The sequence below is a fragment of the Olea europaea genome, chromosome 11 (genome assembly GCF_002742605.1).
Source record: "Olea europaea var. sylvestris chromosome 11, O_europaea_v1, whole genome shotgun sequence".
Lineage (NCBI taxonomy): Eukaryota > Viridiplantae > Streptophyta > Magnoliopsida > Lamiales > Oleaceae > Olea > Olea europaea.
Genome location: NC_036247.1, coordinates 32868920 through 32895219, shown reverse-complemented (window position 1 = coordinate 32895219; position 26300 = coordinate 32868920). Strand labels below are relative to the sequence as shown.

General features: G+C 41.0%; 3 protein-coding genes across 3 annotated transcripts in view; 2 read left to right on the top strand and 1 right to left on the bottom strand.

The window, feature by feature from the left end:
* The first annotated feature begins 2508 nt into the window (after positions 1-2508).
* LOC111404119 (uncharacterized FCP1 homology domain-containing protein C1271.03c-like) lies at positions 2509-5164 on the top strand. Its single transcript, XM_023032860.1, has 6 exons — positions 2509-2782; positions 2871-2952; positions 3031-3100; positions 4450-4635; positions 4720-4780; positions 4845-5164. The coding sequence occupies exons 1-6, from the start codon at positions 2569-2571 to the stop codon at positions 5033-5035; spliced, it is 804 nt and encodes a 267-aa protein (XP_022888628.1). The 5' UTR covers positions 2509-2568; the 3' UTR covers positions 5036-5164.
* Positions 5165-21519: 16355 nt separating this feature from the next.
* LOC111404118 (uncharacterized FCP1 homology domain-containing protein C1271.03c-like) lies at positions 21520-23078 on the top strand. The gene is made up of 6 exons (XM_023032859.1): positions 21520-21895; positions 21973-22054; positions 22142-22214; positions 22325-22510; positions 22603-22663; positions 22739-23078. The coding sequence occupies exons 1-6, from the start codon at positions 21655-21657 to the stop codon at positions 22933-22935; spliced, it is 840 nt and encodes a 279-aa protein (XP_022888627.1). The 5' UTR covers positions 21520-21654; the 3' UTR covers positions 22936-23078.
* Positions 23079-23385: 307 nt separating this feature from the next.
* The window catches only part of LOC111404117 (AT-hook motif nuclear-localized protein 7-like), a 4142-nt gene continuing 1227 nt past the window's right edge, over positions 23386-26300 (bottom strand). The window contains exons 2-5 of the mRNA XM_023032858.1: positions 25840-25907; positions 25619-25750; positions 24686-24847; positions 23386-23957 (exon numbers count right to left, since the gene is read on the bottom strand). Coding sequence (XP_022888626.1) covers positions 23631-23957; positions 24686-24847; positions 25619-25750; positions 25840-25907 — 689 coding nt within the window. The 3' untranslated portion in view covers positions 23386-23630. The remainder of the gene's footprint in view (positions 23958-24685; positions 24848-25618; positions 25751-25839; positions 25908-26300) is intronic.

The window sequence follows — 26300 nt, the reverse complement described above, 5'->3', positions numbered from 1 at the left end:
GTACAACGTTATGCAAGTTACAGCATAGGATTCTATAAACCTATCTGAACAAAAGCATTACCCTGGAACTTTTTAGGGTTGATGTCTATTCCCTCAGCCCCACTACCCATCCGTCTCATTATCCTCTCCTGCGCACGCTGAGCAAAATGAGACGAAAATCTTAAGAACTCGAAATTTGGAATTCACCAAATTATAAAGAAATAAACTCACCAAATTTTATTAATATAAAGATGGACTCCCTTATTTATAATTAAATAACAAAAATACCGTTAAAATTTTGAAAATTAATTTTTGAACCCTAGGCAAAATCAAATGGCCGAAATCCATCGTATATCATGCAAAACGATGAGTATTACTTGTTTCGTTGTCCTCTTTTCGGAATGGTATTATGATCTCAAAACCGAAATTCGGATGTTTTTCATCCTTTTAATCAAAATTTTCTTCCATTCATTCAACAATTCAATAATATGTTGTACATCACTCCTCATTCGCGTAGTTTGTATCATTCTCATCTATGGCCATCGAAGCTTCATCAGCTCATTTTCAGCCGCTTTTTCCGGGCCATCCCAAGTGAATTTTCCTCCATTGCTGGCTTTCCTGTTTTTGGACTCCTCTTTCGTCTAGTTTCTTCTTCATGTAACTTAGTGTATCTATGTTGGGAGTGTCTGTTTCTTTCTCTATGCGTTTTCGTCCCTCCTCTTCCCCGCTTACTGCTTGGAAAGTCACCTTGGGTCCTTGTCCTTTGTGTCGTCATTGGGCTGCTGCATGTTTGTGTGATCTGTGTTGATACGAAACTATGTCTAATTTTAATGATTAATTGAATTTTAATTAATAAAAAAGAAAGATTTCTTACAAAATTGTTTGTTCGACGGTGTAGTTATAAAGAAAGTTAGAAATATGTTTCAGATTTTTAGAAATTACCTTCTTTTTTTTTTGGAATTTCAATACAAAATCTTAAGTCCTGATTGATTTAGATAAAAATGAAATCATCAATAGATTTGATAAAATTTGATGGAATTTAGGATTAAACAGCTGTGAATACTATAAAATATGAGGTTAGAATTAATTGTTAATTCGATTTAGATTTTAATGAGATTTTTTTTAACTGATTCAAACAGGGACTAAATTTTTCTCACTGTCGAAGAAAAAAAAAAAAAAACAAACGCAACAACGTAAGTTTACTTTTCGAATCTTGCCAGCATGTTAGAACTTGGAATATATAGTACTAAACGACAAACAATGGACCCGATACTCCTAATGCTAATTTTCTAAGGAATCTTCTGCTTTTTATATTTTCCTTTAAAGTCTTGTTGAAGATTTGGATTATTAAAAAAAAAAAAAAAAGGTTGAACCCCAACCTTGGGGCTTCCACCGCCCTGCCCCTAGAGCTTTGTGAGGGAGGTAAATCGCGGGATGTGCCCCAATAAGTCAGGGAACAAGAGCTGTCTGTACACTACGCCTATAAGAAATCTAATTCCATGTTTCAGGAATCGAATCCCCACACTGCAGCTGCTAAGATAACCTCACTCTTGTCCTTTGCACCACTAGATTATGCCTGAGGAGCAAGATTTGGATTATTGATTATACGATGTGTTGGATTTAGTATTCCTACTCCATGTCCTTTGGTATGTGTGGTAGCTTGAAATTTCAAAAGTGGAGCTATTCCTTGAAATAATTAATTAATTAGCCACTAAACCATAATTTAATTTCATTTAAGTCCTAAACAAAATTATTGATTTTAATCTCAAATTAAAAATAACAAGAGAGAAAAGCAGATGTATATACTTACCAATATCTAGTTATGCATGGAGATAATAAGATAATAATAAGTAATATAAAATACATTCTTGATCAAACATTAATACTGTCATATTTGTCTCAAAGGTAGATTTGATACACAATAGTGAATTGTACATATGGAATAATAGATAAGGAATATATTTGGTGTTATACCCATTGAAAGGGATTGAGCGGAGTTATGAGTTCTCTCGGTCCCAATATAATTCAAATTTGTAAGAGGAATAATTGTAACATTTGAGCTCAGTCCCAACTACCTTTCTAGCACTATTGAGGATGACATATATGCAAACGTACGATAATCACCACCCAAATTCATCGATGATGGTTCTAAGTATCAGAGCATGCGTTATCCATCATTAAATCCACTTTGGCCGTTCATTCAGGGCTAAGTGAGTTGCAACCGATGCTTTGAACATCAAGGAAATTTGATACGCCGTCTTATTAATTTCAAATGGTATTTGTTTGGATTTTTTTCGTAAATGATTCGACAGAATAATTAATATATGTGATTAAATAGAATATTTAGAATAATCATAGATTATGCTGTCAAGAGATTGGCATGATTATGCTTAACAAAGTGTCACAAACCTAAAGCAAATAGGTGTGGAATAAATGGGATGGCCCTCCTAATTTCTTTTATCGTACATGAATTCCAAACCATTTGGCATAATAAAAGAAACAAAGCTAAAGTTATTGTCCTCTTTCAAACTTTTTCTGATCTATAAATTATCAACTTAACCTTAATTTCGTACAATTCGAATTTGAGAAATGGCAGACAAACTCAAAAAAAAAATTGTGGTTTCTGATGAAAGCAGCGAAGATGAAAATGAGTTAGACCTTCCTTTGGAAAAATTGAATTTGGGTCCTAAAAAGAAACTTCTCGTTCTCTGTCTTGGCGGAGTACTTACACATAGAGTGCATGTTAGAGATAAGCACACGGTTCGTGGATTGAAACCTGATGTCACCTACGGAAAATTTCTCGGTAAATAATAAAAATTTACTACTATTTATTTTTGTAATTTTTCAATTAATTTTCTTCATGGTTTTAAATTATCATCACTTCAAAACAGTTTTCAAGAGGCCGTTTTGTACCGACTTCATGAAATTTTGCTTTGAACGATTTGTGGTGGGCTTGTGGTCGTCTGCTAGAGAGTAAGTGCAACTTATTACTTTTTCTTGATTCTTTTGTATGTTCATGTACAATATTTATGCTGATGTTGAAATGAATAGCCATAACATTGATGGTGTTTTGAGCTGTATCACTGGACCTGGAATGAGAAGCAAGTTAGCTTTTGTATGGGTAAGTCTAATTTCCTCATAAACATTGAAATCGGATGTCAATTATATTAAATGTATGGTAGAATGAGAATCTGGCTCGATTTTTCATTCTTATTATCGTCCAGTAACATAGAGTTCACCTTATTAAACAATAAGGGTGCGTTTGGTATGCGTTTATATTTTTAATTTTGAATTTGTTGACCTCAAAAAATGTATCTCCAATGTGGCCAACAGATCTCAAGACCTCTCACGTCCAAGCAAGCCATATCCCTACACACTAGGACAAACTATTAGCCACATGTGGCCTTCTCCAGTGATTGTGGAGCCGATCGCACGCACTTTGATAATCAAGTTAGTTTTAGGGAAAAAATATATGAGTGTGGGGAGCTTTTAACATAAGTCTCCAATGTAAAAAAGAGGGTCGGTATTGAGAGTAGATGAAGAATGTAGAGAGCAAAATTATAATATCAAAATCCAAACTTGCATTACCTTTGGCATAACACCAAGTGTGAGCTTTTATAGTGTGAGACAATGAGTATAACTTTCCATCATGAGCATCAATCAATCCCTAGCTATTAATGCTAGTACCAACTCTTCTTCTATAAGTTATAGCCTGTGGCAGTAGGCTTAATCAAGTAGGTTGGCTGTGGCGGTGATGACAGCGAGTTGTCACATCAGTCACTTCAATAGATCCGTTTCATGAAGATTTTTAGGTCCGTTCTTTATTTTCCTTTAGCTCCTGCTTGAGAGGCTCAGCCTTAAGAGCTCGGTTGCAGCATGGGTTTGGCCACCAGATAGGTTCGTTCCACAGGGGTTAGAACGACAGATTTTTGCCACTTGGTTTGCATGCATGGGGTCAACTGCCGATGATGTGGCCTAGGTTGTTGAAAGGCATAACATATTTCATTTTCTATTTTCTATTTTGAGGGATTATTTTAAAATTACAAAAAAAAAAATGTTTGATTTGTTTGAAAAACTGTTTCTCAAAACAAAAACAAAAAATTAGAAAATGCATTTGGTTTAAATCTTTTAGAAATAATTTTATGATATTTTAGAAGAGTATAGGAAGAGAAAGAGAGATAGAGGGAGGGGTATCTGTATTTGGGTAATGTTTTATGTGATTTTATAAATTATTTTAATTTGAGAAATTTTTAAGCTCATTTTCCTTGTTTTGAGTTTTTAAGGGTTTTTATCAAAATCACTCAAAACGTCAAAAAGTCGTTTTGAGTTTTGTGTTATAAAATTTCCTAGTTTTCAAAATCGTATTTGTGAAAATAACATACCAAATACGTTTTGAGTCTTTTCGAAAATTGAAAACTAAAAATGGCAACGACAAACAAACGCACTCTAAAGTTCTCTGTCTGTTTATAGAGTCAAGATGAATGTACAGAATCTGGATTTTACTGCCTAAGGAAGGAAGAAAAGCCTCTGTTTCTTAAGAATTTGAAGGATCTCTGGGAAAAGAAATACCGAAGTCTTCCCTGGGAGAAGGGACAATATTCATCTTTAAATACATTGTTGGTTGACGATGAACCCCACACGTGCCTGTTGAATCCTGTAAGGACAACACTGTTTCAAGAATTTCAGTTTCGATAAATTAATTGTCATTGAAGTTAATTTCTTAATTGTCGTAACATGCAGCCTGATACTGCGATATTTCCCCAACCGTACAAAAAGCCCGACCTCAAAGATACACTTCTAGGTGAGATAGAACTAGTCAATTAGATTTTGCCTTGCAGGATCTGATTTCATTCGGAATTTTTTAGGGCCAAATGGTGAATTACGAGGCTTTCTGGAAGGACTTACTGATGCAGACAATGTTCCTACTTACGTGAAAAAGCATAGAATCGGACAGCTTGCTATAACACCTTCACACCCCGACTGGAGTTACTATGCCAAGGTCGTTCGCCATTTTGGCAAGAAAGATGAAGAAAGAGATGATAATACTAGTGAATGAGAACTAATCTCTAAACAGCTTTGGATGCTGCGATCCAAAATTATAATAAATGTGTGATGCAACATATCAGTGCTTTTTGTATTTGAACTTGGCTGTTGGAAATTATATATTAAGAACTTCTATGCTATTCTTCCTTTGTTAATTCATTGGGAGTTAGTTTTCCTAAACTCAAAATTACACACAATCATCAAATATAAGAGCAAGCAAGGAGAGAAGATTATTAAACAACCCAACTTATGTTTAACAACAAAGGAACTCTATGAGAATTCAAGAATTGTAACCAAAATTTCAATCTTGGATGACAAAAATTATCAAACAACTTTTTTTATTTTTTCATTTTTAAATAGAAGAAATGTTTTATTTCGTTAACTACGATATTTTTGTTGAGTAGAACACCACATCCGCAATTGTCAGGGTTAAAAATCAAAATGTACATTGAACTTCGCACAATGTTTTCCACTGAACATTAAACTTTGGAAGTTTTCTGATTATTGTCAAACTTATGAAATTGAAATTCCATCGACCGTTAAAATTCAGTTATTTCCAAATGGTCACTAAAATATCAAATCATTATCCTATTGAACATTAAACTTTAAAATTTTTTAAGATAATTGTTGACCCAAAAAATTGTTGTCAACAGATGCCGGACCCACCCGTACACACGTGAGCGAAGGTCCTACATGTTAAGACACATGGACGGTCTAGAACGAATGGATCAGGGCGGGGAGTAGCTCAACGACGCGGGATGAGAACGATTGAAATCTGTGGGATGTTCGTAATCCGATTGTACAATAATTACCAATCGGTGCTCATGAATGTGCATGTAAATATGTATAAACTCGTATTATATTGCAAGATAATATGAAAGAGAGAGTAAAGTATGGTTTCTTGTATTGATTCTTGCATTAGCCCTTTAATGTTATACAAGGGAAATATTTATAGTGGTACATGTGAAATGGCAGCCCTTGGATTAGGTGGCACGTAACCTCATCTCTTTAATTCAAACGTTCAATCCTAGGCATCATCCTTGACTTGACTTGCTAGCTTGCTGCGCATTTATTGTTTATGCAGAACCCACATGCTAATGACAAGACTTGACATGTACACTTATAACAAACGTTCCATCAATCATTCAAACAAGATCTTTATATAGAAGATCTCTTGGGAGAAGTGATCATAGAAGATGTTCCTTCATGGTTCGGAGGCTTCTGCTTCGGCTTCGGATTCAGGGCTTCTGTCACTCACGTAATACTTCTGCTTTAGGGCTTCGGCTAACTTTTCGGTGATCTCGCATCATAGCTTCGGTTCATGGGCCTCGACGTATGGACTTCGGCTACTTTCACAGGCCTTGGTATATGGGCCTCGGCATGAAGGGCCTCCACCATACATGCTACCTCGGCTAGAGTGCCACGTGGTTTGCATTGAGTGGGCCATAGGCCCAAATAGGTTGGCCAAGCATGACGACACGTAACAATAGTCCCCCAAGTCCAAGTATAGTCATTTATGTAATGCGTGGACTTTAATGAAGTAAAGCCAGTGGGTTGGGTAAAAATTGAAAGAATTTTTGAACTCCAAATAATAGTCCCCCAAGTCCAAGTATAGATATTTATATCATGATTGGAGTTAAAAATGTGCTGTTGTGGGTGAATGATGAAAAAGTCGAGGTGGTGGAATGAACTGAATATGCGAGGCTTGTGAAAGCTGAAATTGAAGATGACGCCGAGGTGGTTGAGGAACTGAACCTGCGAGGCTTGATGGCTGAAAGATGAAGATGAGCCGAGGTGGTTGGGAAACCGAACCTGCGAGGCTTGATGGTTGAATGTTAAAGATGAAGCCGAGGTGGTTGGGAAACTGAACATGCGAGGCTTGATGACTGAATGTTGAAGATAAAGCCGAGGTGGTTGGAAAATCGAATCTGCGAGGCTTGATGGTTAAATGTTGAAGATGAAGTCGAGGTTCATTGACAATAATTGATCCTTGGCAGTTGTGCCAATGATTTGATGTTTTGCGCATGTTTTCAAGGAAAGGTGGCTAAACCGTTGCGACTTCCAAGGCGTCTGCTGCCGTTGAATTAAAATCGTAATTATTAGAACAGCTGGAGCTTCTAGAAGCAGACGCGTTGGATGAGGTGCGTGGGAGACACGCTTAAATCTGAGACGTAGATTTGAAAAATCGTTTGAATTCTACGCCTCAGATTTGATTTAAAATGAAGGGTTCAGATTGAATGAGCTTTGATCTGACGGTGAGGGTTCGTCCTGGCCCTTTATAAAAGGCAAAAGAACTCCTTTTTTCTGGATTTTTCAACACTTGCCATCTGATTTCTTCTCTTAGAGTTTAAACTTTCCGACGTTGCTGTCCGTTCACTGTTTTTCCGGCACTTTCTGTTCACGTAGTTTTTCAGTAGGTATTTTTCACAGAAAATCCTCCTTTTATTGCGTTTTTAGTCATTTCTGAGATGGAGTCCACCTCGAGTAGGGAGTTGGTCACTGTAACGTCATTTGGCCATGGGGTCAGTCACAGGGGAGATTCTGAGGTTGATAGGTATGCTATGACCGAGGATCCAGTAGACTATAGCGAAGAGTGGGGGCGTCTAGGGTGCCTTCAAATATGACATGGAAGAGGCTGGGGGAGATTAGGGAGAGGTACTGTGTGCCTCACTATGTGGAAACGTTAGTTCTCGAAACCCATGAACGGACCTGTTATCCGAGGCTTGGTTGTGTGGCGGTGAGTGAATACCTGTTTAAGGCAGGTATGCGTCTTCCTCTGCACCCCTTCTTTAGGGCGGTGCTGAGGAATTTCATGTTGTCACCGATCCAGGTTCTGCCAAACGGGTGGAGCCAGTTGGTCGGCTCGTACTTTCTGTGGAAGGAAGTATCACTTCGGGAGGACGTGCCTCTCCATGTCTTCATGACCTTGTTCCAGCCTAGGGTAATAGGGAAGGAGTCGAGGGGTTGGCATTACCTAACTCCTTGGGGGGCTCATGCACCATTTGTAGTGGGACTACCTTCTTCCATCAAGGGGTGGAAGGAGTCGTGATTCTGGGTGCGAGGCAGGCAATGGAGGGGGACAAAGCCCTAGCTTGCACAGTACCGACCCAGTACTATGAAGCTCGTGAGTCTCCCAGCCCAAGTAATTTGGAATCTGTATTAAAAATTTTATTTTTCTAACTATTGAGGCGTCCTTTGCAGATAGTAGTACGACGTTCGAGCTGAGCAGAGAGGAGTTTGAAGTGATAGAGGATATTTACAAGAGACCTCTGAAGTTTCGCCACTTCGACCACCTCATCGACAGAAGTCGCTACTTCCTCGATTTTGAACTAATGGCCTCCAAGGGTACGAAGCTCCCACACTTGTATATTTTTGTGTTTTCATTTTGATACTGACGCACTGTGTTCTGCAGACAAGTTTAAGAGAAAGGAGTACCCAGTTTCTGACATGGCTTCCATACTTAAGGAAACCTCCACTATGAAGGGGAGGCCCCTGAAGCCAGGGTCAAGTGGCGCCACGGAGGTCAGAGGTAGAGTTGAGCGTCTCTCCAAGGACAGCACACCGGAGGCTTCTGAAGAGGAGACCCCCCAGAGGCCAAAAAAGTCTAAGGAGCCTCAGGAGAAGGAGAAAGTCCCTGAGGAGTCGAAGAAAAGGAAGCTGGTCCATGTCTCCAGCTCGTCTGGCAAGTTTGGGACTTCTGTGTCCCATGAAGGCAAAGAAGTCGGGCAGTCGAAGCTACTAGAAGCCACCTCAAAAGCGATTAAGATTTAAATGGTTAGGCGTGTCGAGGCTGAAGAGGCTACAAGGAGGGCAGTTGAGGTGGCCGAGGAGAAGGCTACCAAATAGAGGCCTACTCGAGTGCAAGGGAAGTCTCCGAGCTTCCTTGCTGGAAGGGAGGAGCCTCTGGCCCCAGCTTTGGTGGAGGCCCTGCCACTTGAGATCCGAGGCGCTACTGAAAGTTTTTATAAATTCTGGACGAATCGGTGGTAGTTTCATGCCTCCTCTTGTGATCCCACGGACTTGACAAGGGCTCTTGTGAGCCAAAGTGTTAGGACTTTTGGCCTTGCACTAGAGTGTAGGGAGGCCCTTACTAACGTTCAGATGAGGACCCAGTTCTCAGAGAGGAAGACGGCCTCCCTTGCAGGAAGCTAAAGGCAGCTAGGGCCGAGGTTGAGGAAGCTAAGGCCCAAAAACTTGAAGAATCGGCCAAGCTGGAGTCTGCCTTGGCTCAGATAGAGGCATTGAAGAAGGAGGTACATGAGTCCTAGTGCGAGATTGCCTCCTTGACTAAGAAGGTGGAGGTTTCCAATGAGCACTAGAAGGTGACTCCCGAAACCTTGGAGAAGGCAAATTCGGCATTGGCATCAGCCCAAGATGCGTAATAGTTCTTGGAAGACCAAATTAAATGGTATGTGGATGATGCCACCAAGGCAAGGGAGAAGGCCCAAGAGGGTAGGGAAGAAGCGGTGAAGGACTACATCGCCAACTTTCAGAACACTGAGGAGTACAAGAGCTTCAGCACTTACTGGAGGAACTTTGCTTATGCTGAGGAAATGGAGCGGGCTGAGGAGTTGTATCCCAATCAGGATCTGTCGCAACTCAGGTCAGAGTTTGTGGACGAAGTGCCTCAAACCCTAGCTGATGAAGTGGTGGGTGATGAAGTAGTAGAGGTAGAAGAAGCAAATTCTGATGCTCAAGCTGCGGAAGTCCCAGCTGCTAAGGCACCTCCATCATCTTCCCAGGCTTAGGATAGTTTTCTTTTCAGTTACCCATGATGTACTGGCCTCAGACCCCCCTTTTGTAATCTCAGTTGAAAGTCAATATAATTTCTTTTTCCTTCAATGTTGTTTCTTTCTCTTAAGTATGTTGGCATCGTTAAGTAATTGAACGTAATGTTGATTGAAGAACTAAATAACTTTAACTGGGTATCCTAACTCCAATCACTTGAACAAATAAATTGTATGCAAGCTTCACGAGTTATAACCAATATTGGATTTAAGCAAATGGATTGTACTTAAGCTTAATAATTGTAACCTGAAGGGATCCCAAGAATGGACTGTGTTGCAGTCGAACTGGGAATATTACTCTGATTCAAGTGTATGAGCCTCGGAGTTCAAACGAGGTGGCTCAGAGATGGGACGCTGGCCTTTCCTCCGAGGTGAAGACGCTTCCCAACATGGTGGATGGTGCAGTCATGTTGAGGCTTCTCCCCTTAGCGTTCAGCCTCGCCAAAGGGAGGCATGTGCATGCGCTTCGGAGTTCAAGCGAGGTGGCCCAGAGATGGGACGCTGGCCTTTCCTCCGAGGTGACGATGCTTTCCAACATGGTGGATGATGCAGCCATGTTGAGGCTTCTCCCCTTGGCGTTCAGCCTCGCCAAAGGGAGGCATATGCATGCGTCTCGGAGTTCAAGCGAGGTGGCCTAGAGATGGGACGCTGGTCTCTTCTCCGAGGTGACGACGCTTCCCAACATGATGGATGGTGCAACCATGTTAAGGCTTCTCCCCTTGGCGTTCAGCCTCGCCAAAGGGAGGCATGTGCATGCTCCTCGGAGTTCAAACGAGGTGGCCCATAGATGAGACACTAGCCTCTCCTCCGAGATGACGACGCTTCCCAACATGGTGGATGGTGCAACCATGTTGAGACTTCTCCCCTTAACATTCAGCCTTGCTAAAGGGAGGCATGTGCTGCCTCGGAGTTCAAGCGAGGTGGCCCAGAGATGGGACGCTGGCCTCTCCTCCGAGGTGACGACACCTTCCAACATGGTGAATGGTGTAGCCTTGTTGAGGCTTCTCCCCTTGGCGTTCAGCCTCACCAAAGGGAGGCATGTGCATGCGCCTCGGAGTTCAAGCGAGATGGCCCAGAGATGGGACGCTGGCCTCTCCTCCAAGGTGACGACGCTTCCCAACATGGTGGATGGTGCAGCCATGTTGAGACTTCTCCCCTTGATGTTCAGCCTCGCCAAAGGGAGGCATGTGCATGCACCTCGGAGTTCAAGTGAGGTGGCTCAGAGATGGGACGTTGGCCTTTCCTCCGCGGTGACGACGCTTCCCAACATGGTGGATAGTGCAGCCATGGTGAGGCTTCTCCCCTTGACGTTCAACCTTGCCAAAGGAGGGCATGTACATGCGCCTCGAAGTCCAAGCGAGATGGCCCAGAGATGGGACGTTTGTCTCTCCTCCGAGGTGAGGACGCTTTCCAACATGGTGGATGGTGCAGCCATGTTGAGGCTTCTCCCAGTAGCGTTCAACCTTGTCAAAGGGAGGCATGTGTATGCGCCTCGGAGTTCAAGCGAGGTGGCCCAGAGATGGGACGCTGGCCTCTCCTCCGAGGTGAGGAAGTAATGTAACACGTTAATTTAATCATAGAATTTTATTGAACCATAGAAATGTCACAAGAGCTGGGAAAGATTGTCCAGCGAGGTAGTACATTCATTGGTAATAGATTCTGAGGTGCTCGATGTTTCATGGATGGGGTTGTGCCTTGCCGTTTATGTCTTCAATCTAGTAAGTCCCAGGCCGGATCTCTTCTCTAATTTTATATGGGACTTCCCAATTCGGATCCAAGGAACCGGAACTAGGTTCCTTTGAGGAGAGGAAGACTCTCTTAAGGACCAAGTCGTTGATTCGAAATGATCTCTTCTTTACCTTTAAGTTGAAGTACTTCATCATCTTCCTTTGATATGTGCCGAGCTTCAACTGGGAGTCATCTCTTCTTTCTTCAATGAAGTCAAGGTCGTACCTCAAGCTCATTGTTTGTTACTCACTAAAATGTAGACGTCTTGGAGACGAAAGTTTGACCTCAACGGGGCTCATCGCCTCAGTACCATATGCCATGAGGAAAGGTATTTCCCCGGTTGGGGTCCTCGCGGTGGTTCAGATTGTCCAAGGTACTTATGGCAGCTCATCCACTCAGGCCCCTTTTGACACATCAAGCTTCCTTTTCAGGACGTGCTTGATTGTTTTGTTCACAGCCTCAACTTGGCCATTTGCTTGTGGTGGTGAGGCATGGAAAAATGCTTCTTGATGCCGAGTTCTTCGCATAGTGCTTTGACCTTCTTGTTGTCGAATTGTCTACCATTGTCTGAGACGATTGAGTAGGGAATCCCAAACCGGCATATAATATTCTTCCACAAGAACTTGGAAGTGTTGGCTTCTGTGATTTTTGCCAATGGTTCAACCTCAACCCATTTTGTAAAGTAATCAATGGCCACAATTGCAAAGCTTGCACCTCCTCTACCTTTATGTAGAGGACCTATGAAGCCCACACCCCATTTCGAGAAAGGCCGAGGGCTAGAGACCGCGATCAAATCCTATGACAGTTTTCTTTGTACCGAAGAAAATCGTTAGCATTTGTCACACTTTCATACAAACTCGAGGACGTCCTTTTTTAGGGTAGGCTAGTAGTACCCCTGCCTCAATATTTTTTGTGCCAAAGATAGACCTCCGGAGTGATTTCCGCACACGCCTTCATGGACTTCTCTTAATATGTAAGTAGTCTCTTCTCCTCCAACGCATTGTAAGAGTGGGTAGGAGAAGCTCCTCTTCTAGAGAACATCATCAACAAAGAGGAAGTGGGCTGACCTCCTCCTTAGCTTGTAGGCCTCATGCTTGTTAGTGGGAAGTACCTGGTCTTTGAGGTATGCTACGATTAACTGCATCCAGGTAGGAGTCCCAGTGACCCACATACATTGGGAGCCTCGGTTGATGGCAGAAGGAGGTGCTCTATAGGTACTACTGTGAGTAATTCTGAATCCTTGCTACTAGCGAGCTTGGAGAGTGCATTCGCGTGAGCATTTTCGATGTGAGGGATCTGGGTTAGTTCAAACTTTTCAAAGGATGGGATGAGATTCATCACCATTTTCAAATAGGAGGCCGTCGTTTTGTCCTTAGCTGAGAAGTTACCATTGACCTGGCTAACAACCAGCTGGAAGTCACTGCTCATGAGTAGCCTCTCTACTTGCATTTCCTTGGCTAGCTTGAGGCCTACAAGAAGTGCCTCATATTCTACTACATTGTTGATGGCTTTGAACCCGAACCTCACCGCTGAGTTTAGCTTGTGACCTTTAGGGCTAATGAGGACAACTCCAGTACCTGAGCCGGCATCCCTAGCCGACCCATCAACGAATAAGTTCCACGTAGGGAGCTCGGTGGGTTCCATGATTTCATCTACCTCGGGTAAATTGGCGAATTCTGCTACAAAGTCAGCTAAGACTTGACCCTTGATGGCTACCCTAACCTTGAACATGAGGTCAAATTCACTTAGCTCCACTGCCCACTTCAATAATCTTCCTGAGGCATCAGGCTTTTGGAGTACCTGCCTTAGGGGAAAGTTAGTCAGCACATGGATGGTGTGAGCTTGGAAGTAGAGTCTCAATTTTCTGGAGGCCGTGATCAAGGCCAAAGCGAGCTTCTCCATATCGGGGTAACGGGTTTCCGGCGATAGAAGTGCTTTACTTGTATAGTAAACGGGAAGTTGGGTGGTCCCCTCTTCTCGGGTTAGAACCGAATTGATGGCCTCATTGGAGACGACCAGATATAGTTGTAGGATCTCACCGGGCTTCAGTTTAAAGAGGAAGGGGGCCTGCCCTAGGTGTCTTTTCAGGCCTCTTCACATTCCTCGTTCCATCGGAACTTCTTCCCAACTTTCAGCACTTTGAAAAATGGAAGGCATTTGTCTGTAGCTTTGGAGACGAAGCGGCTAAGTGCGGCCACTCGTCTAGTCAAACTTTGCACCTCCTTTGACTTTTGGGGGGATCTCATCTTGTATAAGGCCTCAATCTTCTCAGGGTTAGCTTCAATTCCACGTTGATTGACCATGTATCCTAAGAATTTGTCGGAGGCCACTCCAAAGGTGCACTTGAGGGGGTTGAGCCTCATCCTATATCTTCTCAAGACTTGGAAGGTGCTGTAGAGGTACGTTATGTGGTCCTCAGCTTCCAACTCTTTACCAACATATCATCCACGTATACCTCCATTGTCTTGTCGATGAGGCTCATAAACATTTTATTGACGAGCCTTTGGTAAGTCACTCTGGCATTTTTCAATCCGAAGGACATCATCCTATAACGATAAAGGTCTCAATCTGTGATGAAAGAGGTGTGCTCCTCATTGGTCGGGTGCATGGGTATTTGGATGTAGTCAGAGTATGTGTCCATAAAGCTCAACAACTCGTGCCCAGCCGTGGAGTCTACTAGTTGGTCAATCTTTGGGAGTGGAAAGCTGTCTTTCGGGTAAGCTCTATTGAGGTTGGTGAAATCGATGCACACCATCCACTTGTCGTTGTGTTTCTTCACTAAAATCGGGTTGGAGACCCACCTCGGATAGGTAGCCTCCCTGATAAAGCCATTTTGGATGAACTTCTGAACCTTTTCCTTCAGAGCCTCGTACCTCTCAGGATTGAGGGCTCTCTTTTTTTGTCTGTGTAGGGCAACCTTAGGATCGACTTTCAAGTGGTGGCAATTGACCTTGGGGTCTATGCCTACCATGTCCTCATGCCTCCAAGCAAAGACATCAAGGTTCCTACTTAGGAAATCCTTAATCTTTTCCTTCAAAATGTTGGATAAGTCCTTGCCTACTTTCAGCACCTTGGATGGGTCTCGGGGGTCTACCGAAAACTTTCAAGTTCCTCAAATGGAAATGCTTGAGATTCGTGTTCAATTATGCGGGGATCGATCTCATCAATGACCAATACCTCTAGATTGGGTGGTGCATCAATCATATCGATATCTTCTGGTTCAGTGGGAGCATCACCTGGGACATCAGCCATGACTATATCGGCTATGATTACATGGCCATCCTGGGGCTCAACCTTTTTATGGAGTTTAGATAACACTCTCTCGATCCTCATTGGTCGCCTCTCACAGTTGACACCCCATTTTCGTCGAAAATTTCATGCATAGGTGGTGGATGGAGGTGACTGCTCCCAATTCTTTTAGGGCTGGCCTACCTAATACTCCATGACAGGCCGATCGACTGTCGACAATGAGGAACTCCATGAAGTTCATCGTAGTTTGGAGAGACTCTCCCATCTCCACTGCAAGTGTTATCTTTCCCGTTGGAGTGATGTTATCTCCGGTGAATCCGTACAAAGGAGTGGTGGTGGGTGTCAACTGATGATCCAATATCATCTTGTCAAAGGTGGATCCGAATAGAATGTTGACAGAGCTACCGTTGTCAACTAACATTCGCTTGAGCCCATTTCGGGCTATGACGGCTCTCACAACAAGTGCATTGCAGTGGGGATAGTGAACTCCTTTGGCGTTCTCTTGGGTGAAGACAATGGGTGGAACTTGGTTCCTCCGGGAGCTGCTGTCCACAATGTAGCTTGCCAAAGGGGGGTGTTTAGCCTCCCGGACGTAATTCCTTTTGACTTTTCGTGTCTCACCGCCAACATATGGGCCTCCAAATATGGTATCCACCTCGTAGATAGGGGCCTCATTCTGGGCTTGTCGGTTTCTTCGGTGCCTGCGCCCTTCCCTGGGCCTCTCCGTATCACGCTCCCTTCGTTGTGGGAAAATATCCCTTTGACGATAGCAGCCTTCCCACGCTCACGTCGGTTATTGTGCCTGGGCGGGAGCCTGTTCGCCTGAGGCGATTCATTTTTGTCCCTAGGGGGTTCTAGTAAGGAGCGGTGCGCATAGTCTCGACAATCTACAATCTGCTGTGTCAAGTCCATAGGACCGGTGGTGTACACAGTATCCCGATGGGTTTTGATTTGACCTATTTTTAGGTCTCGAACCCCAACCTCGGCCTCTCCCCCTACGGGATCCTTGTGGGGTTTCCATCTGCTGGGTGTCAGTAATTGGGTTGATATCCTCATATGCCAAGGTAGGAACCGCATTCAAAGTGGTGGTGGCAAGTGCTTGGCCAGAACTCTCATTTCCAGCCTGGTTCATTTGGTAGTCCATCAGGTGGGAGGTCGGCCTTCTAGTACGCTGCCTTTGAGGAAGTGGAAAGCCTCTACTTGCCCTGTTCCTATGCTCAATCAATTCTTCATTGATGGTTTATCGCCTCATCATCTCGAGTAGGGCATCATAGGTGGTGGGATCTTGATTTTGCACGTCTCTCCAGGATAGTGTATTCATTTTCAGACCTCCCCTTAATGCGGATAGTGCCTCACAGTCGGTGACTTGCACGCAATACGTCATCTCATCGGTGAAGCGTGATAGGAAGCTCTTTAGGGACTCCCCATGTGCTTGTCTCATGTCTTGGAGACGTTGGATAGGGGCCTCTCCTTCTTTGCTTACCGCGAACCTCTTCAAGAATGTTGTCTTGAACTCGGGCCAGCTTCTTATGCTCCCAAGCGGTAACCTACTGTACCAAATTTCAGCCGCTCCACTAAGTGTTAAATGGAAAACTCTGCACTTCACAGTTGGGGTGGTGCCCCTTAGGCTTATGTGAGTTTTATAAGTATTCAGGTGCTCCTCTGGGTCGCCTCTTCTGTCATAATTTGGTATCTTTGGCATTACATAGTGGCTTGAACCTGGGCACTCCTTAGTTCCCTTGAGAACGACAGATTCTCATCGTCATCATCCAAGTCACAGGAACTCTATTGCTCATCTGAATCGTATTCATCGGCCTCATACCGTGGTTGTTGGTGAGAGGTTTTGGGATGGTTCCTAACCTCTTCCTCCCCCATCTGGTGCCTATTTCTAGGCAGAGCAACGCGGGGGCATTTTCATGCCTTTCTTCCAGCTGCTGGGACATTGGAGGTGGAGGTGGAGGCTGTGGCCTTGTCCAAGGCTGATGAGTCTACTGTTGCCTAAGTCTCGGTTCAGCGGGGCTAATTCTGTCAAATACACTACCTACCCTCCTATGTCAGGATCTCGGTGGGTCGGCCAGAAGCTTAGTTGGAGGAAACATCAAATTCCACTTCCCTTTCAAATGGGCTTCCACCTCGGCTATAGTCCGGCGAGACAGCTCTATGACTTTGAACTTCATCTTCTTGCTGGTAGTGCCCTTGAGAGACGTATGGAGGAATGGGGAAGCCTCCGCGGCCCTGCATTTGGACCATAAGCTCCCTCATAGCCAAGTTTTGGCTAGAAATATCCCCCATGTTGGCCGCCATGGCATCCATTTCTCTTGACAATCGTGTCGTTGCCCGCATTCCACCTCTTCTTTGGTGGTGCTGGAGTCTTTGCCGAGCTGCTGGGGCAGCGAGTGGAGGAGGCACATTCGCATTTTCTCTTACCCTCCTGGGGGGTGTGTCTTCATTTGAACTCATTTTCTTTTCATCTGACTTTTCAAATTTTGCTAAGTTGTGGGGCTTTCTCTTGTTCTTTTTCAAGAACAAATCCTTTTTCAAGGAGGATGCCAAAATGCTCTTCAATAAGCTTTCACCACAAGGTTGTTCGTGGTTATGGTATGGTTTTCCACAGACGGCGTCCATTTGTTGATCCCAAAAAATATTGCCAACAGATGTCGGACCCATCCGCGCATACGTGAGCGAAGGTCCTACACGCTAAGACATATGGACGGTCTAGAACGAATGGATCAGGGGAGTAGGAGTAGCTCAACGACGCGGGACGACAACGTTCGAAATTTGACGGGATGTTCGTAATCCGATTGTACAATAATTACCAATCGGTGCTCATGAATTGGCATGTAAATATGTATGAACTCGTATTGTGTTGTATGATAATATGAAAGAGAGAGTAAAGTGTGGTTTCTTGTATTGATTCTTGCATTAGCCCTTTAATGTTGCACAAGGGAAGTATTTATAGTGGTACATGTGAAATGGCGGCCCTTGGATGAGGTGGCACGTGCCCTCATCTCTTTAATCCAAACATCCAATCCTAGGCATCATCCTTGACTTGACTTGCTAGCTTGCTGCGCATTTATTGCTTATACAGAACCCCCATGCTAATGACAAGACTTGACATGTACACTTATGACAAACGTTCCATCAATCATTCAAACAAGATCTTTATGTAGAAGATCTCCGGGGAGAAATGATCATGGAAGATGTTCCTTCATGATTCGGAGGCTTCTGCTTCGGCTTTGGATTCAGGGCTTTTGCCACTCACGTAATACTTTCGCTTTAGGGCTTCGGCTATCTTTTCGGTGATCTCGCATCATGGCTTTGGTTCATGGGCCTCGATGTATGGACTTCGGCTACTTTCATAGGCCTCGATATATGGGCCTCGGCATGAAAGGCCTCGACCATACATGCCACCTCGGCTGGAGTGCCACGTGGTTTGGATTGAGTGGGCCATAGGCCCAAGTAGGTTGGCCAAGTATGACAACACGTAACAATAATCGTCGAACTTATCAAATCCATGAACCGTTTTGGATGAAATTGTCCAGTGATGAAAATGTTTTAGCTTATTTTTCTTATTCAGTATCGTTGTATCAAGTGTTATGTACTAACATGCACCAAATGTCAAGTTGTCAAGGTTAATATCAAATGCTTCCTCCAATTTATTAGATACTATAATTTCCTCTTTTAAAGCATCAGATTAAATTATTCTCTTCATAAACAGTGACTAAAATTTGGCAAGAAACATACAACAACAATCTGTCAAAATAGAGTTGAAACACACATAATAAGTAACAAGTCTTTCATTTAGATGACGGTCTAACACCATTAAGCTGTTGGAAAATATAAGTAAATGACTCACTTTTGACACACTTTTTGATAGGACCCGTTAGTCCAATTCGAAAGATCAAAGTTGATTTGTGTTCTCTTTCGTGAGAGCATCGAAATCATATATTTACTTACCAAAAAATGAAATTCGGGTGAATGAGAAATTGGAGCTCAAAGTTGACCATTGGAAGATGGTTTATATGGGAAAAATGAGTTTGTCCCACATAGAAAAATGTGAAAGCAAGAACCACTTTAAATATTGTTGCACATTGAAATGGTGTAATCATGTGTACATAGAGACTCTCTCCACATGCTCGCGCAGAGGGTGCAAATCACTGACCGAAATTGCTTTCGGACCTTGAACTTGTGTGGGGGCGCAACATGCATACACAAATATCGGACCGAACGAAGCAAAAATTGACCCGTTTGGAGTGTCCATGTTTTGCAATTTTTTGCTTTCTCCAACTGATCTTTGAGTTTTCGAAAACTGCCAAAACTCCCAAAAATTGAAGCAACTCCAGTGTTTATTGCTATAGAGTTAATAGGCAGATTTAATCTTATATTATGTCTCATTTCCAACAAATCCAACCACAAGAGTACACATCAGGAAATTACTGTCTGCATACACATGAAAATATTCTGCAAATTAGTGTTGTCTGCATACATAATCTGTTGCATTTTCGGTGTCGTCTTAGTTGTGATATTGTTTGAATATAAACTCAGTTCGACGGAGTAGTATCTGTGGTGCTCAGATTCTACGGACTTTATCGTTATATCCTGGAAAACAGACACTCGGATTAGACCTCAACCACTTACGGTGAGGGGGCGAAACTGTTTTAAGGAAACTGTGTTCGCACAGGACTCGAGTTGAAAATTCATCTGCTATTTATTTATTTTACGATTTCACTTCACAATTTATTATTGCAGATTTATTTATTTAGCGTTTATTCGTATGATTCATATAATTTGCAATTTTATTATATTATCGTTCTCTTTATGTTTATTGAAATTAATCTGCGTTAATTTCTGTTTATGTTAAAAATTCAAATCTGAAACAAAAAAAAATTACTGCAATTTCGATATGTGAAAAATTTTACTGTAATATTAATCTGAAATTTCGATATGTGCAAAATGAGTATGTGAAAATAAGGTATATATACGAAATTGGTAACAATAATAAGTGCAAATACGGTAAGCTGCATATACGGTATGCTTAAATTCAGTATCTAAACTATATATACGGTATATGATAATCTGGTTTCATTAATACCACTAAATTTCAACAAACTTAAAAAGGATTTTTGAGAAAAATTTTGGTTTCTTTAATTAAAAAAACTAATTTTTTTGTTTGACTTTCAAAAATGGCAACCGAATCGATCAACATGGATGTGACAAAAAATGTGCCTACTGGAAATCAGGCTGTAGACTCTACTATGGCTCAAGGGCCAAACTCTGTTATGACTCAAACTGTGGCTAAATTGTCAAGTCATGTGAGTCAACTTGTGGTTCCAACAACTGGTCATACCGTTAATGTTTTGACCAATCATAGAGAAAAATTGGAGAAATTCAATGGCTTGAATTTCAAAAGGCGACAACAGAAAATGTTATTTTACCTGACCACTTTGAATCTTGCAAGATTTTTGACTAAGACTGCTCCAAAATTCAATGAGCGAGAGGGAGATGTTCAAGCAATTAGTGCACTTGATGCTTGGAACTATTCAGATTTCCTGTGCCGAAACTATATTATAAACAGTTTAACAGACACGCTATACAATGTGTATAGAACTATTTAAACTGCTAAGGAGTTGTAGGAGTCGTTGGATCGAAAATATAAAACTAAGAATGTCGAGGCTAAAAAAATTATTATTGACAAATTCTTAAACTATAAATGGTGGACTCCAAAACACCCCTAAATTCCAACATGAGATTAGGTGACATGCATATGACAACGTGCTAATGACTACCTCGTACATTTCTTTTGATTGGGTATCTTTAAAGTTGTTTCAAGGAATCTAAGGCAGCTCACAGCCGCACACATCAAAGCCACAACAGTATGGTCAGTGGAAAAGTATTCAATTTGGTTGGCCCCTAGTCTAGTGGAATGCTTTTTGTAAATCAGGGAAATATGAAGATAACGTCCAGTTCGATTTAATTAAAAAGTTGATAAAAATTATAAGTCAAAATTAATAATTAATTTTGATATAAGATTTTATTAGGCCCACAATTTTTATCAACTTTTCAACAATTCATTTTATTAATTTTAATTAAAATTTAATTAAAGAAACTAATTTTTTACTTTTAAAAAAAATAAGGGCAATAATGAAAAAGCAGTATATTCATACAAAGTCGATGAAAGATCAAAATTGCACATAGACACTCCAGAATTGAATGATGACATTAGAGACAACTTAGCAAAGAAGTAATGGATCAAAGCGCGTTATTACTCATTGCTCTTCTTATCGATTTTCTCACTCTAATAGTTCGGTGCAAATGCGTGTTTAAAGTTGACGAGACGAACTTTCTTAAGTACCTTTTTGAATGATGCATCCCAGCTGGTTAGACCATGAATTGGTAGGGTCCACTTCCATCTCGATTGAGGTGACACACAATTTTAGGAAATAAAAATATTATGAGCGTAATTGATTAAGTTCTAAACTTCCTCTTATCCATCCTGGTTTGATTTTCATTATTTTTAAAATATATTTTTCTTTCTTTTCTTTTCAATCACACATTTTTCCATAAAATAATATAACACATAAATTTTATTTTTTATTTTATTTTTTAACTATATATTCTCTATCAATCCACTATTCCAAGATACATCTTTTATAAATAAAGGCTCAAACAGGGCAAAGCATATTCTTTGATTCATGATATCGCATTCGTCCAAATATACAGTACCAAATTTATAATAAAAAATTGATAGTGGAAAAATTGGAGTGGGCCGAGTGGAATTCTTAGCCTATTGACAAATTAAATACAGAAAAGTGAGTAGTTCACCAGCCACGAATAGAATTCCTCTGGTCCATGCAAAGTCATCCTTCAAATGGCAGTCAAACTCCCAGATCTGAAGTTCAAGAATGTGATTTCTGATGAAAGCAACAAAGATGAAAAGAAGGATAATAATGGAAATGAATTAAACATTTCATTGGAGAAATTAAATCTAGGTCCCAAGAAAAAACTGCTTGTGCTCTGTCTTGGTGGATTATTGGTACACAGAGTTTACATAAAACATTGGAGCACTGTTCAAAAATTAATCCCTGATATGCGTTACGGCAAATTTCTTGGTAAAAATATGTACCCCCTTTTTTATTAAACTTTTGTTGGGTTTTTTATTTTCATGATTTTGATCACTCCAAAACAGTTTTCAAGAGGCCTTTCTGTACTGATTTTATGCAATTCTGCCTTGAAAGATTTGAAGTGGGTATATGGTCTTCTGCTACTGAGTAAGTGATTAATTCACTTTTTCATTGTGGGTTCTTATTTTATGTACAATTTTTCTGATATATGATCACTGATTTTGAAATGAATAGGCGTAATATAGATGCTCTTTTGATCTCCATCACTGGTAGTCCTCGAATGAAAAACAAGTTGGCATTTGTTTGGGTAAGTTCACAGCCACATTCACGCAAAGATTATAATTGGATCACATCATGTTTGTCTTCAATTAAATGCTGATTTTGGAAATTCTGACATTTGTTGAATCTGCTTTATAGGGTCAAGAGGAATGTATAGATTCTGGATTTCACTGTTTAAGAAAGGTGGAAAAGCCCTTGTATCTGAAGGATTTGAATCGACTGTGGGAAAAGAAGTACCTCGATCTTCCCTGGCGTAGGGGACAATATTCATCGTCGAATACATTGTTGATTGATGACGAACCCCATACATCTCTGCTGAATCCTGTAATTACATCATTCTGGGAATTTAATCTATTTACAAACTCAAGAGATGAATTTCTTCTTTAATATTATTGCATCTTCTTCTTTTTCTGCAGCCTAATACAGCAATATTTCCGCGGCCATACAAAAGGCATGACAGCAAAGATACATTTTTAGGTCAGATTTACAAATTGGTTTTAGAAATGTATATATTTCGAGGGCTGATTCTGATTTGCAATCGGAATGTGTTAGGTACAAATGGTTGGTTGCGTAGATTTCTGCAAGGAGTCGCAGATGCTGACGATGTTCCTTCTTATGTGGAAGAGCATAGGTTCGGATATCCTCCAATAACATCTTCACATTCTGACTGGAATTATTATTCCAAGATCGTTCGCGAATTTGGCAAGGAAGAAAAAGATGGTGATACAAGTAAAGGTAAACCAGAATGATCAACTCAAGAAACTGCTGTAAAAAATCTTACAGAAATAATTGAATGCCCGTACTATTTGCTGCCTTTTGGATTTGAAGCTTGTTGTTTGAAATGCTTAAGCTTTTATATTAATCTTTCTTCATTCATGCAAGGATCCAAATATCCAATCGGCTTAAAGTCTCAAATTTTGTTTACTATCCACTGGTGCATGAGAAGTCTTCAGTTCTTGTGCTTAACAATTTAGTGTAAGTTTAATTCATAATACTGAACTCGATTATTTATACATGTCATCCACTATATCATACAAGCCATAGTGAATAGGTTACTCGTACTAAAACAGCAAAAATAGAAGTCCCCTCATCCCAGAATCTGAATCTCAACAATTTCAGATCATGGTAAAAGCCTTTCAAAAAAGATTCCTTGAAACTCAGTGTAAACTATTTGTGGACTGAGACATCAGGCAAAACAATTTATAAAGATAAAATAAAATTATCATTCAAAAGAACATGCATCCATACAATCAACAGAACCAGTTTCTAGACACCCTCATTTGAAAATTCACAGGGACTCTAGACTAAATGTTCACAAGAAGAAGAACAAAGATAAGTTATGCATCTTACGACTAACCATGTTAGCCTCTTTGAGTCACTTGCATATGCCTAAAGCTAAAACTATGGTATCATAAATCTACTTAGTTATAGACTTGTTACATTGCTACTCAACAGATACTGAGATGTTAATGTCCGGAGATGGTCTCTGATTAGAAATTGGCTCTGTGCCATTCCAGTCGGCAGTAACTTTAGATGTAGAATACGGGTACCCTTTTTTGGTTGTGTCATTATCTGTTTCTTGCTGATTCGGAACTGGAAATTGAGATGGTGGAACTGGAGAGATGTTGATTTCTGGTGCCGCTTGAGATATTGGTGTTGCCACTGTCATTGGAGCTGGAGGACTCAGGACCAGAGGAGCCACTCTGGGTTCAAGATTATGCTTTCTTTTGGGAGTTTTGTAACAATTTGGCATGAAGCTTCCAAAAACAACCTGGCAAAGTAAATCAGAACACGCGTAAATTTTGCAACAATATAGTGAGGGTTAGTTTTTCATTTAGATATAACATATGGTTGTCCAAGACCACTAAAATTAGGATACAGGCATATGAGCCTTGTCAAGAACAACATTGTTCCATTAAGAAATATTTTGTAAGGAAGGAATTTTAGCAATGGATGCAGTGGAATGACAGAAAATGGATCTTGCAACTGACCCCATTTTTTTTTCCCTCAATTCGATTGTAGTTTCCAAAGTCTATTGAGACGCAACGTTTGAACTAAATTCAACTTACAATGAGGTAGGAATATGATCAAATTTATCTGTCTGAGGTATTATGTCAATGGTTTACCCATCATTTCTCTTCTTGGACACCTATATGCAGGTCTATCTGTGTAATAAACTCTACTAATTGTCTTGGAGAAGTAGTTTTCAAAATTTCTTCTTTATGCTCTCTGGAAACTAGAGGTCGTGTTATCCCGAGGTAATGAGTCAGAAGAGCATATTTTTCCAAAAATGGAAATTTGCCTTTTACGAGGAACCAAAAATAGCAAGATGTCTCGTATCTCTGAAGTAGATATGCTTATACCTTGAAAAAAAATGCAAGTCTACACACAAAGGCACGTAAAAGATAGTGTACACATGTGCACGTCGAAAGAGACACAAGTTATTGTATCACTTACAGATACAATCTGCGCATGCAAGAGTCGATGAAAAGGGCTTACCTGGATTGGACTAGCAGCCATTAGCATACCCGCAATCCCACCACCAATAACACGACCATCAGGTCCAGCCAAAGAAACACTTAGTCCGCCTGTCCTACTTTTTATCCCGCCATTTTCAGAAGATGTGAATGATCCTGTTAAGGTTAAAATCTCAAAGCGCCCCTGCACAAAATATTTTGCATTTGAATTCAAATTCAAAAAGCTCAAACACGATTAAGGCAAATATAGTCTCATAGAATCCCAGGTGAAAATTGCTCAATTATTTTAGCAAGCACGACTGATAGCAATAAAAGACCTTCAGAAGAGAGAGATCACTGCAAGTATAGAGCATGGAGCACCCGGATTCTAAACGAGGTGAACAAAAATACTATTTCGAAAATTTTCTGTTCATTTTCTGCAACGCGAGGGTGCAGTTTATATTATAGGGATCCTTTAGTAAATTCATGACTCCTAAATCAAAGAACCGAGTGAGGAAAAGCTAGATGCTCTGAAAATAGGGCCTTCTCCAAATAATATGCTACTTCAAGCACAAATAGTACTTTAACTAGGTTCAAAGTAACAGGTTCGATTCAAAAACAGAAATTTCTTGTGCTTCACTGTACACATAACATAACTTCGATTCAATTCTAGGAATAATGGATAGGTTCCTGCAACAAGATAAAAGCATGACAAGAACACGTGTTCTTGACTCCATAATTATATGTTGGAAAAAGAATAAAAAGCGAGTGGGAAATGCATAAATGTGTATACACAGACCACACGGCACCATGTATGTGCAAGTGTGCATGAATGAAAATGTAAAGGCGTTGATATCTGAAAGACTGCAAAGTTTATATCCAAGTTAGTATAACAAAATCCAGATCTAGTTGTAATGAATGTGACCGAAAGAATAAAACAATTACAAATCAAAATTCCTCATGGATGAGATCATGCCTCGTATGTCAAGATACCCCCAGAAGAACCAGGTTGGCGAATCGTAACATTGGAGACAGAACCATTAGCAGAAAGAACGCAAATCCCTCGAGGACCTTTCTGAGCAAATGTAATGATCTTCCCTGCAACGTCCTGTTTATTAAAAATACCCACATAAAATGTCAGATACACAGGCAAATCTGCAAAAAGAACCTTTCAAGAGCTAGCAAAATTCTCACTACCTCTCCGGTATATACAGTTATCATGTGCGGCGTAAAGTCCCCTCCTGCTGTGGTCGTGAACAATTCACCTGCGCGGATCGAGAGCACTAAATCTAAGAAAAAAATAGACCTGGTCTCCTCCTACCGGTGCTATGGGAAAAGGAAATGGAGAAATAGAAGAAAGATCCCAATTTTATTTTCTTGAGAAATATTTTTAGAAGTTGATCTATAGAAGCACAAAAATGCAAATAATGTTGCACAGATTTTAGTCAAAGTGAATGTCGATTGGCCGCGTAAACAGTGAACTCAACTCATAGCAATTTCCAAGGACACCAACCTCACCCAAAAATTTAAAAAAAAAAAAAAAAACAGAAAATTAGAAAAGCCCTAGGCTTCATTTTCCTCTAGGAGCCAAAAAAAAAAAGGTAGAAGAGGACTTGCATACTTTTCCAAAAAATTAAGGGGGGGGGGGGGGGGGGGTG

Excerpts from the sequence above, each read along its gene's own strand:
- LOC111404119 (XM_023032860.1), top strand. The coding sequence starts at position 2,569 with ATGGCAGACAAACTCAAAAAAAAAATTGTGGTTTCTGATGAAAGCAGC. Across the intron at positions 2,783-2,870 it reads CACCTACGGAAAATTTCTCG|TTTTCAAGAGGCCGTTTTGT; the intron begins GTAAATAATAAA and ends ACTTCAAAACAG. Across the intron at positions 4,636-4,719 it reads ACACGTGCCTGTTGAATCCT|CCTGATACTGCGATATTTCC; the intron begins GTAAGGACAACA and ends CGTAACATGCAG.
- LOC111404118 (XM_023032859.1), top strand. The coding sequence starts at position 21,655 with ATGGCAGTCAAACTCCCAGATCTGAAGTTCAAGAATGTGATTTCTGAT. Across the intron at positions 22,055-22,141 it reads ATATGGTCTTCTGCTACTGA|GCGTAATATAGATGCTCTTT; the intron begins GTAAGTGATTAA and ends TGAAATGAATAG. Across the intron at positions 22,215-22,324 it reads ACAAGTTGGCATTTGTTTGG|GGTCAAGAGGAATGTATAGA; the intron begins GTAAGTTCACAG and ends TCTGCTTTATAG.